The 17,592-nt window shown below is 39.8% G+C and overlaps 1 protein-coding gene across 2 annotated transcripts in view; it reads right to left on the bottom strand.

Moving 5' to 3' along the window:
- The window catches only part of LOC129262140 (focadhesin-like), a 55,329-nt gene extending 38,553 nt beyond the window's left edge, over positions 1 to 16,776 (bottom strand). The window contains exons 1-6 of one of the 2 annotated variants that reach the window (XM_064100211.1): positions 16,637 to 16,776; positions 11,438 to 11,575; positions 10,229 to 10,506; positions 9,614 to 9,715; positions 8,460 to 8,688; positions 7,593 to 7,887 (exon numbers count right to left, since the gene is read on the bottom strand). In XM_064100211.1, coding sequence (XP_063956281.1) covers positions 7,593 to 7,887; positions 8,460 to 8,688; positions 9,614 to 9,715; positions 10,229 to 10,506; positions 11,438 to 11,575 — 1,042 coding nt within the window. In that variant the 5' untranslated portion in view covers positions 16,637 to 16,776. Of the gene's footprint in view, positions 1 to 7,592; positions 7,888 to 8,459; positions 8,689 to 9,613; positions 9,716 to 10,228; positions 10,507 to 11,437; positions 11,576 to 16,236 lie in introns of both variants that reach the window. The other variant, XM_064100210.1, reaches the window with a different exon arrangement.
- Between the last annotated feature and the right edge of the window lie 816 nt (positions 16,777 to 17,592).

The following is a 17,592-nucleotide window of genomic DNA, read 5'->3' on the forward strand; positions in this document are numbered from 1 at the left end:
AATGACTTGCACATCCTACCGGGTACCCATTTTGCACCTGGGTCGAGAGTGGCAAAGTATGGATTAATGCCTTGCCAAAGGAGGCCAGACCGCGGTGGGATTCGAACACACGACCCTCTGTTTACAAGGCGAGAGTCAGAACCACTACAGTTTAAGACGGAAAGGCCTGGTAGGCATATAATTCAAAGGCCACCATCTCCCAGCAGGAATCTACTTAAGCCATGTAAACAATTTCTGACACATGCGAAAAGTATGTCTTGCATATCTTGAATGGCCAATACTGACAATTTATGGGGCAAGGCTCTGTAGTACAACTCACAGGCCACCATCTCTTACATGTAGATAGAATCTATTCAAACAATGTAATCTACTGTATGAACAAAATTCAAGGGGCAAGGCCCGGTAGGCACTTAATTCACAGGCCACCATCTCTTACATGTAGATAGAATCTATTCAAAAAATGTAATCTACTGTATGAAAAAAATTCAAGGGGCAAGGCCCGGTAGGCACTTAATTCACAGGCCTTCATCTCCCAACCAGAATGTACTAAAGCTATGTAAACTACTGGATAAAAAAATACGAAAATCTGACAGGGCATGGCCATTCACCTTAAGGGGCAAGGCCCGGTAGGCACATAATTCACAGGCCACCATCTCCCAGCCAGAACCTACTAAAGCTATGTTAAACTACTGTATAAAAATACAAAAATCTAACTGGGCGTGGCCGTTCACCTACAGTTTAAGAGGCAAAGCCAAGTAGGCACATAATTCACAGGCCACCATCTCCCAGCAAGAATGTACTAAAGCTAGGTAAACTACTGTATAAAAAATATAAAAATCTAACTGGGTGTGGCCGTTCACCTACAGTTTAAGGGGCAAGGCCCAGTAGGCACATAATTCACAGGCCACCATCTCCCAGCAAGAATGTACTAAAGCTATGTAAACTACTGTATAAAAATACAATAATCTAACTGGGCGTGGCCGTTCACCTACAGTTTAAGGGGCAAAGCCCGGTAGACACATAATTCACAGGCTACCATCTCCCAGCAAGAATGTACTAAAGCTACGGTATGTAAACTATATAAATCTGACTGGGGGATGTCGTTCACCTACAGTTTAAGGGGAAAGGCCTAGTAGGCACACAATTCACAGGCCACCATCTCCCAGCCAGAACCTAATAAAGCTATGAAAACTACTGTATAAAATATACAAACATTTAACTGGGTGTGGCCATTCACCTACATTTTAAGGGGCAAGGCCTGGTAGGCACATAATTCACAGGCCACCATCTCCCAACCAGAATGTACTAAAGCTATGTAAACTACTGTATAAAAAATACAAAAATCTAACTGGGCATGGCCGTTCACCAACAGTTTAAGGGGCAAGGCCTGGTAGGCACATAATTCACAGGCCACCGTCTCCCAGCCAGAACCTACTAAAGCTATGTAAACTACTTTTTAAAAATACAAAAATATATCTGGGCGTGGCCGTTCTCCTACAGTTTTAAGGGGCAAGGCTCGGTAGGCATATAATTCACAGGCCACCATCTCCCAGCCGAAATCTACATGTACCTAGATGCTAAGTAAACTATACCTGACTGGGCAAGGTCTTTCACCTACAGTGAAAGGGGAAAGGCCTAGTAGGCACAGGCCACCATCTCTTAGCTAGAATCTATTTAAAATATGTAAACTAAAAAAATATAAAAATTTGACTGGGCGTGGCCGTTCACTTACAGTTCATGGGGCAAGCCGCAAGGCCCAGTAGGCACATAATTCACAGGCCACCATCTCCCAGCCAAAAACTACTAAAGCTATGTAAACTACTGGATAAAAAAATACGAAAATCTGACAGGGCATGGCCATTCACCTTAAGGGGCAAGGCCCGGTAGGCACATAATTCACAGGCCACCATCTCCCAGCCAGAACCTACTAAAGCTATGTAAACTACTGTATAAAAATACAAAAATCTAACTGGGTGTGGCCGTTCACCTACAGTTTAAGGGGCAAGGCCCGGTAGGCACATAATTCACAGGCCACCATCTCCCAGCCAGAACCTACTAAAGCTATGTTAAACTACTGTATAAAAATACAAAAATCTAACTGGGCGTGGCCGTTCACCTACAGTTTAAGAGGCAAAGCCAAGTAGGCACATAATTCACAGGCCACCATCTCCCAGCAAGAATGTACTAAAGCTATGTAAACTACTGTATAAAAAATATAAAAATCTAACTGGGTGTGGCCGTTCACCTACAGTTTAAGGGGCAAGGCCCGGTAGGCACATAATTCACAGGCCACCATCTCCCAGCAAGAATGTACTAAAGCTATGTAAACTACTGTATAAAAATACAATAATCTAACTGGGCGTGACCGTTCACCTACAGTTTAAGGGGCAAAGCCCGGTAGGCACATAATTCACAGGCCACCATCTCCCAGCCAGAATGTACTAAAGCTATGTTAACTATATAAATCTGACTGGGGGATGTCGTTCACCTACAGTTTAAGGGGAAAGGCCTAGTAGGCACATAATTCACAGGCCACCATCTCCTAGCCAGAACCTAATAAAGCTATGAAAACTACTGTATAAAATATACAAACATTTAACTGGGCGTGGCCATTCACCTGCAGTTTAAGGGGCAAGGCCCACTAGGCACATAATTCACAGGCCACCATCTCCCAACTAGAATGTACTAAAGCTATGTAAACTACTGTATAAAAAATACAAAAATCTAACTGGGCATGGCCGTTCACCTAAAGTTTAAGGGGCAAGGCCCACTAGGCACATAATTCACAGGCCAACATCTCCCAACTAGAATGTACTAAAGCTATGTAAACTAATGTATAAAAAATACAAAAATCTAACTGGGCATGGCCGTTCACCTACAGTTTAAGGGGCAAGGCCCGGTAGGCACATAATTCACAGGCCACCATCTCCCAGCCAGAACCTAATAAAGCTATGTAAACTACTGTATAAAATATACAAACATTTAACTGGGCATGGCCGTTCACCTACAGTTTAAGGGGCAAGGCCCACTAGGCACATAATTCACAGGCCACCATCTCCCAACTAGAATGTACTAAAGCTATGTAAACTACTGTATAAAAAATACAAAAATCTAACTGGGCATGGCCGTTCACCTAAAGTTTAAGGGGCAAGGCCCACTAGGCACATAATTCACAGGCCACCATCTCCCAACTAGAATGTACTAAAGCTATGTAAACTACTGTATAAAAATACAAAAATCTAACTGGGCATGGCCGTTCACCTACAGTTTAAGGGGCAAGGCCCACTAGGCACATAATTCACAGGCCACCATCTCCTAGCCAGAACCTACTAAAGCTATGAAAACTACTGTATAAAATATACAAACATTTAACTGGGCGTGGCCATTCACCTGCAGTTTAAGGGGCAAGGCCCACTAGGCACATAATTCACAGGCCACCATCTCCCAACTAGAATGTACTAAAGCTATGTAAACTACTGTATAAAAAATACAAAAATCTAACTGGGCATGGCCGTTCACCTAAAGTTTAAGGGGCAAGGCCCACTAGGCACATAATTCACAGGCCACCATCTCCCAACTAGAATGTACTAAAGCTATGTAAACTACTGTATAAAAAATACAAAAATCTAACTGGGCATGGCCGTTCACCTACAGTTTAAGGGGCAAGGCCCGGTAGGCACATAATTCACAGGCCACCATCTCCCAGCCAGAACCTAATAAAGCTATGTAAACTACTGTATAAAATATACAAACATTTAACTGGGCGTGGCCATTCACCTGCAGTTTAAGGGGCAAGGCCCACTAGGCACATAATTCACAGGCCACCATCTCCCAGCCAGAACCTACTAAAGCTATGTAAACTACTGGATAAAAAAATACGAAAATCTGACAGGGCATGGCCATTCACCTTAAGGGGCAAGGCCCGGTAGGCACATAATTCACAGGCCACCATCTCCCAGCCAGAACCTACTAAAGCTATGTAAACTACTGTATAAAAATACAAAAATCTAACTGGGCCTGGCCGTTCACCTACAGTTTAAGGGGCAAAGCCCGGTAGGCACATAATTCACAGGCCACCATCTCCCAGCCAAAAACTACTAAAGCTATGTAAACTACTGGATAAAAAAATACGAAAATCTGACAGGGCATGGCCATTCACCTTAAGGGGCAAGGCCCGGTAGGCACATAATTCACAGTCCACCATCTCCCAGCCAGAACCTACCAAAGCTATGTAAACTACTGTATAAAAATACAAAAATCTAACTGGGCGTGGCCGTTCACCTACAGTTTAAGGGGCAAAGCCCGGTAGGCACATAATTCACAGGCCACCATCTCCCAGCCAGAATGTACTAAAGCTATGTTAACTACTGGATAAAAAAATATGAAAATCTGACAGGGCATGGCCATTCACCTTAGGGGCAAGGCCCGGTAGGCACATAACTCACAGGCCACCATCTCCCAGCCAGAACCTACTAAAGCTATGTTAAACTACTGTATAAAAATACAAAAATCTAACTGGGCGTGGCCGTTCACCTACAGTTTAAGAGGCAAAGCCCAGTAGGCACATAATTCACAGGCTACCATCTCCCAGCAAGAATGTACTAAAACTATGTAAACTACTGTATAAAAAATATAAAAATCTAACTGGGTGTGGCCGTTCACCTACAGTTTAAGGGGCAAGGCCCGGTAGGCACATAATTCACAGGCCACTCTCTCCCAGCAAGAATGTACTAAAGCTATGTAAACTACTGTATAAAAATACAATAATCTAACTGGGCGTGGCCGTTCACCTACAGTTTAAGGGGCAAAGCCAGGTAAGCACGTAATTCACAGGCTACCATCTCCCAGCAAGAATGTACTAAAGCTATGTAAACTATACAAATCTGACTGGGGGATGTCGTTCACCTACAGTTTAAGGGGAAAGGCCTAGTAGGCACACAATTCACAGGCCACCATCTCCCAGCCAGAACCTAATAAAGCTATGAAAACTACTGTATAAAATATACAAACATTTAACTGGGTGTGGCCATTCACCTGCAGTTTAAGGGGCAAGGCCCACTAGGCACATAATTCACAGGCCACCATCTCCCAACCAGAATGTACTAAAGCTATGTAAACTACTGTATAAAAAATACAAAAATCTAACTGGGCATGGCCGTTCACCGACAGTTTAAGGGGCGAGGCCTGGTAGGCACATAATTCACAGGCCACCATCTCCCAGCAAGAATGTACTAAAGCTATGAAAACTACTGTATAAAAAAATATAAAAATGTAACTGGGCATGGCCGTTCACCTAAAGTTCAAGGGGCAAGGCTCAGTCGGCATAATTCACAGGCCACCATCTCCGAGCCATAATCTACTTATTCAATGTAAACTACTGTATAAAAAAATAAAAGAATCGGACTGTGCATGGCCGTTCACCTACAATTCAAGGGGCAATGCCCAGTAGGCACATAATTCACAGGCAACCATCTCCCAGCCAGAATGTACTAAAGCTATGTAAACTAATGTATTAAACAATACAAATATCTAACTGGACATGGCCGTTCACCTACAGTTTAAGGGGCAAGGCCCGGTAGGCACATAATTAACAGGCCACCATCTCCCAGCCAGAACCTACTAAAGCTATGTAAACTACTATATAATAATACAAAAATCTAACTGAGCGTGGCCATTCACCTGCAGTTTAAGGGGCAAAGCCCGGTACGCACATAACTCACAGGACACCATCTCCCAGCAAGAATGTACTAAAGCTATGAAAACTACTGTATAAAAGAATACAAAAATGTAACTGGGCATGGCCGTTCACCTATAGTTTAAGGGGCAAGGCTCAGTAGGCATAATTCACAGGCCACCATCTCCCAGCCATAATCTACTAAACACTATGCAGTGTTGCCTTCATTACACGATTCAATATCGCAGCAGTGCTGACTTTGAAAAAGTCTATAAAACCACCATTCATGATACATGATAATGAAATACTATGTTCATTGGCCCTAAATGACATTTGACCTTGATCATATGACCTATGACTTATGCAAGTTGATCAGTGATACTTGATTGCCCCTATGTCCATATTTCATGAACTATATCCATAAACTTTCAAAATTATGATGGCAACTTAACAAATACCCCAATATGGCTAAAGTGCTAAAGTTCGTTGACCTGAGTTTCATGAACTAGATCCATATACTTTTAAAGTTTTGACATTTTAAAAATATTAACCTTTGTTAAGATTTCGTTTTGATTCCCAAAAAGTTCATTGACTTTACATGACCTTTGACCTTGGTCATGTGATTGGTCATGTGACCTGAAACTCACATGGGATGTTCAGTGATACTTGATTACTCTTATAAATGTCCAAGTGTCATGAACTATATCAATAAACTTTTCAGTTATAATGGCAATTCAACAAATATCCCTAACATGGCCAAAGTTCATTGACCCTAAATGACCTTTGACCTTGGTCATGAGACCTGAAACTTATTCAGTAATATTTGATGACCCTTATGTCCAGGTTTCATGAACTAGATCCATAAACTTACTAAGTTATGATGACATTTCAAAAATTTAACCATAGGTTAAGATTTCAATGTTGAAGACGTAGCAGCAGCCATCACAAAAGCAATGCCTATAATCTTGCTCTGCTATGCAGGAGACACAAATCTGACTTGGCGTGGCCGTTCACAAGGCCAGGAAGGTACATGATTCACAGGCCACCATCTCCTAGCAGAATCTACGTGTAAGTTTAAGCTATGAAACTACTGTATAAAAATACGAAAATAATTATGTGCCCTGTAGGCACATAATTCACAGGCCACTATCTCCCAGACAGAACACTATGTAAAACTAAAATGAAAAAAAATATTTGTAAAAATCTGATCGGGCGTGGCCGTTCACCTTCAGATTGAGGGACAAGGCCAGGTAGGCACATAATTCACAGGCCACCATCTCCCAGCCAGAATGTAAACTCCATTAAATTTATATATCTGACTGGGCAAAGTCGTTAAGGAGTTTATAGGGCAAAGGCCCTGTAGGTACATAATTCACAGGCCACCTTCTCCCAGCCAGAATCTATTTTAATTATTCAAAGTATGACAAAATATATACATATCTGACTGGATGTGGCCGGTCAACTACAGTACATATATAAAGGGGGAAAGGCTCTGGAGGCAAACAATTCACATGCCATCGTCTCCCAGCCAGAATCTACTTTGAAACTTTACATGTATCAAAAAGTATGCAAGTGGAACGCCTCTGGCAGTCTCGCCTGCATATACGATTCAATATAGCAGGAGTGCTGATTTTGAAAACAACTATGAATGATTATTCACAAAAAACACTCTTCAACTAAGTTCATTGATCCTAAACAACCTTTGACCTTGATCAAATGACCTGAAACTCATGTAAGATGATTAGTGATACTTGATCACCCGTATGTCCAAATTTCATGAACTAGGTCCATATACCTTCTAAGATATGACAATTCAAAAACTTAACCTTGGTTAAGATTTCAATGTTTCAACAGAAAGGCGGGGCCTATAGTATCACTCTGCTATGCAGGCGAGACAATAAAAGCACAAACTACTCACCAAATTTCAGTATGAAATTCTGCTCTTGAACAGAGCTGTTCAAGAGCAAGTTCGCCATCATGGCAGTAACTGCTCTGTCCTGGAACTTCACACAATCTGGATGAATTCTTACCAGGGGTTGTAAGACTGGGGACATACCCATCCCTAGTTCTCTCAGTTCATGGCCCAGTGAAAGACAATAACAGATTGATTGTTCTACCAGATACACATTGATTGATTGGGCATTCCTGGAAATGATGTCCATGGTTACTGTTGCAATGTGAGCTGCTTCGGTGATTGCATCTTTTGTAGAAGTCTGGAAAATGGATTCATTGCAAATGGGATTCAGTTGTTTAGAAATACATTTCAGTAAATAAATCATGAGCAAATTCTAGGATTTTGGGGACAATATCCAAAGCACAAATGCTTTCAATGATACCCACAATGCTGTCCAACTCCATTGTAGATGATAAGGGGACCGTTGCCAAAAGAACTGCCATCAGACGCAACTCTTAAAATCATACGTAACTTGATTTTAACCAATCAAAAGCGCACACTTCGGATTGGCAAATGATGCTTTGATTTGCATTTAAACAGAACAAAAAGCAAAAGCAATGCACATGTTAATGATTCCATGGGTTTTCATAAATTTTCCATGTGTATAGAATACATTAAAATGGAATTTTAGTATTGTTTGAGAGAGATTGTTATTCTGTCCCACATGCACATATTGATGTTGAGAAGTTCAATATTGACTGAAATTTTCAAAAATCAATCTTTCAGGACAAGAAAAAAGGAAATATTCTCATTTTACCGTCAGTTACAAGCGATTCACAATAATTGTAAGAGAATCTACATTTTTTTTAAAATGTTCGAAATACAACTCACTGGAAGACATGGCATCAGTTCCATTAAGAACTTCACCACCTCGCTGGGGAAGACTGGTAATACATTGCTTTCGTTAGGTTCATTCTGTGGTGTCAGGCTCTGCCAACATGCTTGGGCAAGACTTTCTACCAGTAGAACCCTGAGAGAACCCTGTTTAGGATCGATGATAGGATCAAGCAAGGCAAACCCAATAAAAGGCTGAAAGATGTGAAGGACTTCAGTTTGCAACCTGGATATATGGAGAGAACGATTAACACGGGAGATGAAAATAATTATGGGAATGGCAAAAAACAAATTACTATTCTTATACCTGAATACACCGATAAACAATTACAATATTAATTTTGAGCACATATTTTCCAGAGGGTAATTCCATAAGTCATGTACATGTACGTCTGACCCCTTTTATTTGGGGCTCTCCTGAAATACTTTGTTTCTGATTCAATGCCCTAAAATTATCATGGCTTGAGCAGTTCACGAAAAGGAAAAAAATAAAGCAATATTGGATTTGGACATATAAAAAAGGGTTGCTTATATTAAGCCCGTCTCACACTATGCGATCCGGTGCAAGGGATTTTTCAAGAAATTGCATTTTGCATGAAATATGAAAGTTCAAAGAAGTTTGGCATATTGTTAAGAAAACCAAAATCATATATCTACTTTGCGGCAAGCCCCATGGTCAGAGTCAAGTCCAAATCTGCTTCAAGTCGCAGCCGATGATGACGTCATTACGATTTTATAATTGAATTTGCTTTTAGTTGGAATATCCATATTAAATGTTATCACAATTAATTTGCAAATTCGGATCGCAACGAATCGCATAGTGAGAGACGGGCTTTATGGAATTGCCCTGGAGATAAATTTTACAAGCTTCTTTACAATCACACATATTTAAATTTTTAATGCAATAACAATAATAATCAAACGGTTTGAAAATGGTTTGAAAAAGGCAATGGCTGTCTTCTTAAAATATCTTTACCACACAATAGTTGCGATCTTTGAGAACCATCATACCACTGGCAAAGCCTGACGCCACAGTCACACAGGCGTCATTGAATCAAGACCCCAAAAAGCTATCACATTATTTACCAACACATGTCACTGGTCGATTTGGAGTCGGTTGCATTGGTGTGACTGAAACAGGTTTCACTTACCGATCATCGTCTTGGGAGAGCAGAGACGAGATGGTCTCCAGAATAGATGACCAACAATCCGGTCTACTCTTGTACATAGATATGAAAGGATGCGGACACGTCCTGTTGATGAATTACAAATAAAAATACATTCCACAGAATGTAAAATATCATGCTTTACAGTTCCAACTACGTACCTGACAGAACTACCTCCATTCATAGTCTAGTTACACAGATATGTCTTGCATGTTTTCCAGAGATATTGCATCAAATTCCCCATTGAATTGGTAAAGCTAATATCACTAGGATACTTTCCCAATAAATGTAGACATACATGTTGTCTATAAACTTTTGCAAGGACTAAATTGCCAAAAAAAAACCCACAGAGAAACTGATCACTAAATAGAGTCCTTTTTTTTTGCTTTGTAGCTAGGATTTTGTTGAAATCCTAAACACATTGTTGGCAAAGAAAAATATGATATATGAATAACATTGTGCAAACACTTTCAACACTGGAATTACAAATGGGTCCAAGAAATGCTGGTGTATAAAATGATACATGTATAGGCAATGTCCACAATTTACTCTCATTTTTTATTTCAAAATGCAAAGGTCGTGCAACTCGACAGTCCTCACCTCATGTGAAACAAGTTACGACTTTCTGGCACAACCTCATCTCCACTATCCATCACTCCGTACATAGACTTCTTCACGATCATTAGGAGTAGTTTACCAACAGCCTCCACGCATGGCTGCACAGACCTAGCTGTGGGGAGGAGGTTGATGAACCCCTGAAGGATGTAGTCCTGCTGTAGGACATTGTCCTCCCAGAGTTCAATCAAGGCATGAGCACACAGGGAACTCTGAGATGAACCATCCCCACATTTCAACCACAGCAGTTCTAAGGCATCAATCTGTAAATAGGAAGTACGGTTGGTGGTTTAGATAATGTTGAAAGTGATAACATTGATAAAGATGATGGTGATGATTATGATGTTAATGACGATGATAGTGATAGTTTATTATGAAGATAATGCTAATACTGATGATGATTAAGATGATGATGATGATGGTGGTGATGATGAAAGAGATGGTGATAAAAATGATGAAGATCATTAATGGTTTATTATGAAGATGATGTTAATACTGATGATGATAGTGATGATGATGATGCTGTTGTAGTGATGATAATAATGATGGTGAATTTGATCGATCTACCTGATAATTGTGCAATGTTGGTTCATTTTAAACTAAGTGAAAATCTGGGATACTGGATACAACTAATATAATAATCACAATAGTTAAAACTCTTGATGAAATGGGCAATTATGTTGTAACAGTAACATGGCTTTACAGCAGCCAATTACAATCAAGGTTACCATGGTAGTTGTCAGAATGGCATAGTTATTATGGCTATCTTTAGGCCCCTATCAAACTTTACAAAAAATCAGAGTCATGTCATTTTGCAACAACCAGGGGAAAAATTACATGGGGGCGATTAAGTCCCCCAAAATGCTCAACAGAGCCATGGAAAATCCCAATTCATTCCGATGTTGCAGATTTAGGCGGTAAATTGTGAAAATTAGCCCCCCCCCCCTCTCCAAAAAAATTAACAATTTTGCATGGCAAACCCCCCCCCCCATCCCTCAATCAACATGCTACATGGTACATGTATTTCACAGCAGCTTTCCATTTATTTCTCATCAATGTGTCTATAATGAATGTGAGGATTAGATGCTTCATTCATTACAAATTCATGCATGGAATCCTTTGTATTCCAGCTCTTAGAAAAAACATTCCCCGGATCATAAATATGACAAAACTGACAAGCCTGTATAAACTCACCTTTGCGGTTGCGGCAGAAATGAAATCATCACCAATCAATTCTATTCTTCTTTCTTTGATAGACCGAGTGATTTTCTTCACAGTCTGACACTGAATTCTTATCGAGTCAAAGTTTAACTTCCGATTTAATTCCTCCATCTGCGGATAAGAAGTACAGAAAATTCTTCAAAATCGTAAGATAAACTAAATGTGTCATAGCCTAGGCCAACATGTACGTATAATAAAGGCTTTCCAAAGTTATAACAATTCTTTTGTAGTCAAAAATCAAAATACAGATCAATATAAGAAGTCTTTGTTTGTACATGTACAGTACAAACAACGTAGGACTGAAACCATCTTACAGACCCCCGGACATTCGCAACTTTCAAATAAAGGCAGCTGTTGACCTGTTTATGTTCATAAGCCCTCTTTCTCAGCCGGTGCACTCTATACCAAAATGGATCCTGCACCATACACATCCAGATCCAGACTGGTTAGAATGGTGGTGGATTGTATTAATTAGCAAATAAATTTAACCATATCAAATACAATGTTTTAGTTTTACATGTAGATCTAGGTCTACTTCACCAAACTTCTATAATAAATGAACTGCAATATTGGGCAACATTAAATTTTGGTCCAGACATAATACATACATAAGGAACAGTATCTTCATAAAATGATACTTGTGTGAACATTTTCATTGTAAAAAGAATACGGCCACTTGTTATTATTATAATCATTATTATTTATTCGGCAAATCATACAAAATAATACTTGTATCATCGATCGTAATTGTTTGCGCACACTGAAATTCTGAAGTTCAAAATTTCAGTACAATTTTACCGAGTGCAAACAAATTTCAAACTTAAAGGGGTCCAGCCTTGGTCATAAGTGTTGTGTTGGAAAGGATGGTAAAAGTTTGAAAAATATCGGACAAGCAATAAGAAAGTTATGGCTGCTTTAGAATTGAGATCCCTAAGACTATGGAGATGTCAAATTGGCAACTGGGTAAGTACATGCAAATTATGACAAGGGGCAAGACCAACTTTCCCATAGGCCATGTACTTAATCATCAGGGATTTGTGGGTTTCTCTTAAGTAGGCCTACCCATTGCCCTGTGACTGTAATCTTAAACCCAGGTATCATATTGTTTTATAGTCCTCATGAAAGAAAATATAATTTGAAGTAGACCCAACTTTTGAGAAAAAAAAATACATATTTATATTATTAGCCATTTTATATGTATTGGTAGGTAGGACAACGAAAAAAAACGAAACAGCATAATTACTTAAAAGCATTACCTTAATATATTCTTTATTAGCATTATCACAGACATTGCTCAAAACTTACAGTACCTCAAAATTTCCTTAATAGTGAAAAATAAGGCTTAAATACTCCATAAAATCATGTATGCATATTGGTCCTAGTGGCTAAAAGTTTTATGATGACCTACATGTCATGTAGGACTGTTGGAGTCTCCGAGTCTGAGAGGAGCCATGGAAACATGTCACATCCATAGATAATCAACTTGGCTGCCAGAAAAGGTGAAGATGTCACTAAGTTTAACTACATTATTTACTCCAAAAAAAAAGAAAGAAATTTGAGGCCAACTCACTGACTTTTTGGACACATGTCTACAGCACAAATCTAACTTAGTGCCATTGCCTAGTATTGGAGTACATGAAGAGTAGGCCTACTAGTAGTCCTTGGGGGTATTCTGAAAAGTCTGTTTCCTCAAAACTTTCCTCATTAGTTCCCCATTTAATGGAGAGAGCTCTAATGGACCTCCAAATATGTATTCTGAAAACTCTATTAGCGCTCAATTAACTCCCTCTAGGCCACTCCCCTACTGAACCGAATTGGCCAATCATATGCGCTCGTACAATGTAAAAATTTTTACTAGCGTGCAGTGTCTCTTCACTTTGCTGGCTTGCAGCGCAGCAGCCAGCTGCTGCAGGTGCACTGTGCCACGATGCTTAAAGTTTTTGCAAATTAGAGATTCGAGGTTATGTTGTTGAAGTTAACTGCTGTCTTGTCCCTTTCTCTCTCATTTTTCTTGTATCTTTGTTGCTATTAAATTGTTTTTTTAAATTTTGAATGCATTCTGATGTTTACATCCAATTTGTTGCTTTTTTTCTTTTCCAATAGCCTATTTGTCTCTGTCTCAGAGGACTATAACATTATAGTTCCTGCTTAATTGCTTATTTTAAAAAATGACAGAAATCTTCTCCAACATAATGCTGATCAATTTGAATAAAGAGATTTAACAAATCAGACAAGCATAATAAAGCAGAATTTTTTTTTTTAATTGGATACAAAAGTTATGATATTCTCGATGTTAAAGGTGGGGAAAACAATGATATCACTCAATCACTGTTCTTTTTTGCATCTTATTTTGCGAAAGAATATTCATTAAGATAATAGAGGGGTCTATTCATAGTTGTTTTTAAATCAAACAAAGTTTGATTCATCAGTGAATATTGCCACACCTACCATGCTTTGGCAATATCTTTATTGTCAAGTAATATGCAAATATAAAATACTGTGTGATGCTAATAATAAAAGAAAATATAGGAAAATAATAGTCATCATATTTCCCCTATAGATGTACACGATTTCTATTTCCTTTTCCCTTTTTTCTTATTTCTTTATTACCAAATATACGCCCTATTCTTTATTTTACTAATACTTGTTTGTATATACTACCCCCTTCTTTACCTTTATTCTATTCACTTTTTATACCTTTCTCCTTATCTTCCTTCCTCCTTTTATTCAACCGATTTGATAGTAGGCCTATTGATAAGAAATGAAAGCCACATTTAGCAAGAGATATCTTTCTCCATCAGAAAATCCGCTAATTGAGAGCTATGAGACTTTTCAGAATACAAAAGTCTCGTAACTATACTTAATCAAGTCTTCGCGCGGTCATAACGCATACGCGCAACCCTGCCAAATATTAAGGGGCACTTAAAGGGCCCAGTCACTGACAGATCATGGGGAAATTGAATCAATACGAAATTTGCAAAAGGACAATTGACTCGCATAATATAATCCGTCCATCATGACGGCCCATCAGACTAATGCGATAAAAGTTCGGACAGCACGAATTTGACCGAACTCGTGATATTAGTTCGGATCATCGCAGTTCCAGTTTCCAACAATGAGCACTTTTAGAAATGTACGTCCACATAGTGGACTGGTAGTGGTACGAGATGACGTCATTTTTTGGCGTTCCATATGCCTCAGGTCCTCACACACGTCCACTATCAGAATCGAGAACCTCGCCACATCCATTTTGCGGTTCTCCTAAATCATAGTGGACGTGTATGTGAGTGACGTCATTTTGACCGTTCAAGCCCAGCATGAAGATCAACCTTTCCCTTTTAAAACACAGTTTTCAGTGACTTTTCACAAAATTAATGTAAGTTGTACGATGCATTATTGAATTGCTTTCTGACCTCCAAAATTTATATCGATATATATCCAAACTCGAGTAAAAAGGAATCAAAGCAAGTGAAAGGGCACGTGTGCACAAGTTGCACTTTCGCATCACCCGACCGGGTCGCCAGGCGATGGTACGCCAGATCTTCTGGGACGGGCAGCGTGTCATGACCCGCTGGTTATCGCGCTGTTTCACGTGGACGTACGTACACGTACAAGTCGAGTGAAATCTAAAGTATTCGTAATTGTAGTGAACAAGGGCAGACGATGTTGACCCAAACGATCAGACGACTGCTACGTCGTTCTCGTTCACTGCTCCTAAAAGTAAAACTCTCCATTCCCAATTCTTAGACTCATACTCATAGCAGGTCTCTTGATTTTAAACCAAAATAAATAACCTCTGTGAAGTTACATGTTTCAAAGTGAAAACACGCAGTTTATTTCTGGTTGGTTAGTCTACTAACTAATGCTCTCCTATAGACCTCCCAGACATGCCGGCGTCTATTACATAACACCCCCAGGCATGCATCCGAGTGAAAGACTTGAAGTTGAATCCCTTCTCTGTTCTGAGATTTGTCTTGATTTCCCCTAGACCAAAAGCTTCGGTCTCTGTTATGTTGGTTGTTCAGTTGAACTCCGTTGGCTTCACTCACCAAATACAGAGACCGAAGTTCTAGCGCGATCTGTACAGGGGGCTCAATGGCCATATGTTTATGTACTTAAGATCGGATAAAACGGGGAAGTGAATTTGCACGACAGCTGAGGTAAGTCACTGTTTTTGTTCCTTTTAACTTGATTTTTCTCTGTTTTTTGGCAATTAATGCCAAGAGGGAATATTAATTTGCATTTTGGTCATGTTAATTTTCAAAAATTTTATTCATTAAAGACAAAAATTGAAGAGCCCCGACGGGGGGATTTTGCATTGCAAGTCCCCTAATGGTGGCTGCACGCTAGCGAGCCGTCTGTGTACGAGGAGAAAAAAAAAAAAAAAAATGTTAAAAAACTCCTCGAAACAGACGGCTGCCAGCTGTCTAGATTTCCCCATGATTTGTCAATGAAAGGTCGCTTTAAAGTGACTTTTCAGAATACCAAAATGCTAATCATTAATTGAGCGCTAAATCAGAATACCACCCCTTGCCTTACATTACAACTGTGGCATCACAAATGCGGCAAATTTGAACTCTCCATGGCATGGGTATAGACTAGTGATTACCAATTTTTACAACTTTTAAAAATTCATGACTTTATTTATTGTTTGTCCGATATTATTGTTCCCCAGCCCAGTCCGGGTATTGTTCAAAATTTGTCACCTATCAACTTGATTTTTAATTTTCCGCTTATTTGCCCCAATCAAAATTGTCAGTCAAATAAATTACCTCTCCTCAATCCTAGGCTAAATGACAGCAAGTCGACTGGGCGTTGTGGCGTGCGCCTGTAATCCAAGCTATGTGGGAAGTTACAAATTGATGCAGAGGTTCGAGGTTCGAGCCCCGGTCACGTCTTTCGGATGGTGACGTTAAAGGTCGGTCCCAGACGTAAATAATCATATCTGATTGATCCACGTCTGACAAAACTCAAATACACACACACACACACACGCCAAGTGTCTTCCTCAGCGAAATCACCAAGTGGCCAACAACAAAGTCAAAGAGTAAAAGACGACAAACAAGACCAGAGATTAGGCCTACGGCCGCGCGGGGGCGGACCGGTGTCGGGATGGGTGTAGCCTGCTTTTGGACACTGGCAGTGCCAATGGCACTATCATTCAGCACCTACCGGAACTTTTTCAGGATGAAAATGGGTAAAACTTGACTTGGTTTAAAGTTGAAAACTCGGCGCTGCGAACACAGCTACCGTATATCACGTCTGTGTGGGACAAGAGCAACTCTTAGCTTCGTCTACGATTTGTGCGAGCGCGATCATACGAACGAACAGGTGCATCGACGCCGCGAGCGCGCACGCTCATCGTCGAATTGTTGATTTGAAGTTGGCGCCAGCGCCACGAGTCAAAAGCGGTCAAAAGGCACGGAAATAAACTGGTCAAAGGACCCACCAGCCGGTCCAGGCATACGGTCATGAAGCCACTGGCGGATCTAGGGAGGAGGGGGGGGGGGGGGGGCACAGCCGGCCCGTGAGAAGCAAAATTAAAATTTGTTTTGTAAAAATGCCATTAAAACAGAGGTGTGCCCCCCTCTTTTGAAATTAAAGACCTTTTTTTTGGGGGGGGGGGCTTGTCAATTTTTTTTGGGAATACGTACGAAATATCCTTAATTTGTGGTTGAAAACATTTTTTTTTTTGCTTGTCAAAATTTTCCTCCAAAAAATTGCCCCTCCCCTTTGGAAAATCCTGGATGAAGGCCAACATATGACGTTCATGATGTTAAAAATAAATAGATAAATAAACATTAACAATTAAATAAATTATTTAAATAAATGAATAGTTGACGACAGTCAACAAAGGTCACAGCTCGGTCGAATCTTTGTGGCGTTACCTGCATCAAATGGCAAAACTGTCAAGAAACTTGTTAGATCACTAGAGGAAGCGATCGAAGAAACTCTCATCATCTACTAGATCAAAATAGAGATTTGATATGACAGATGAAATGCAATTAACTCTGGAAGTTGTTGACTTGAACAGAATATTCCAGACTTTGATATTTTTCTTTGTTATATATATATTTTTTTTGTTATATATATTTTTTTTTTGCCTTTTTGTATATTTTCCATCAGAA

This window comes from Lytechinus pictus, chromosome 5 (assembly GCF_037042905.1).
Source record: "Lytechinus pictus isolate F3 Inbred chromosome 5, Lp3.0, whole genome shotgun sequence".
Classification (NCBI taxonomy): Eukaryota; Metazoa; Echinodermata; class Echinoidea; order Temnopleuroida; family Toxopneustidae; genus Lytechinus; species Lytechinus pictus.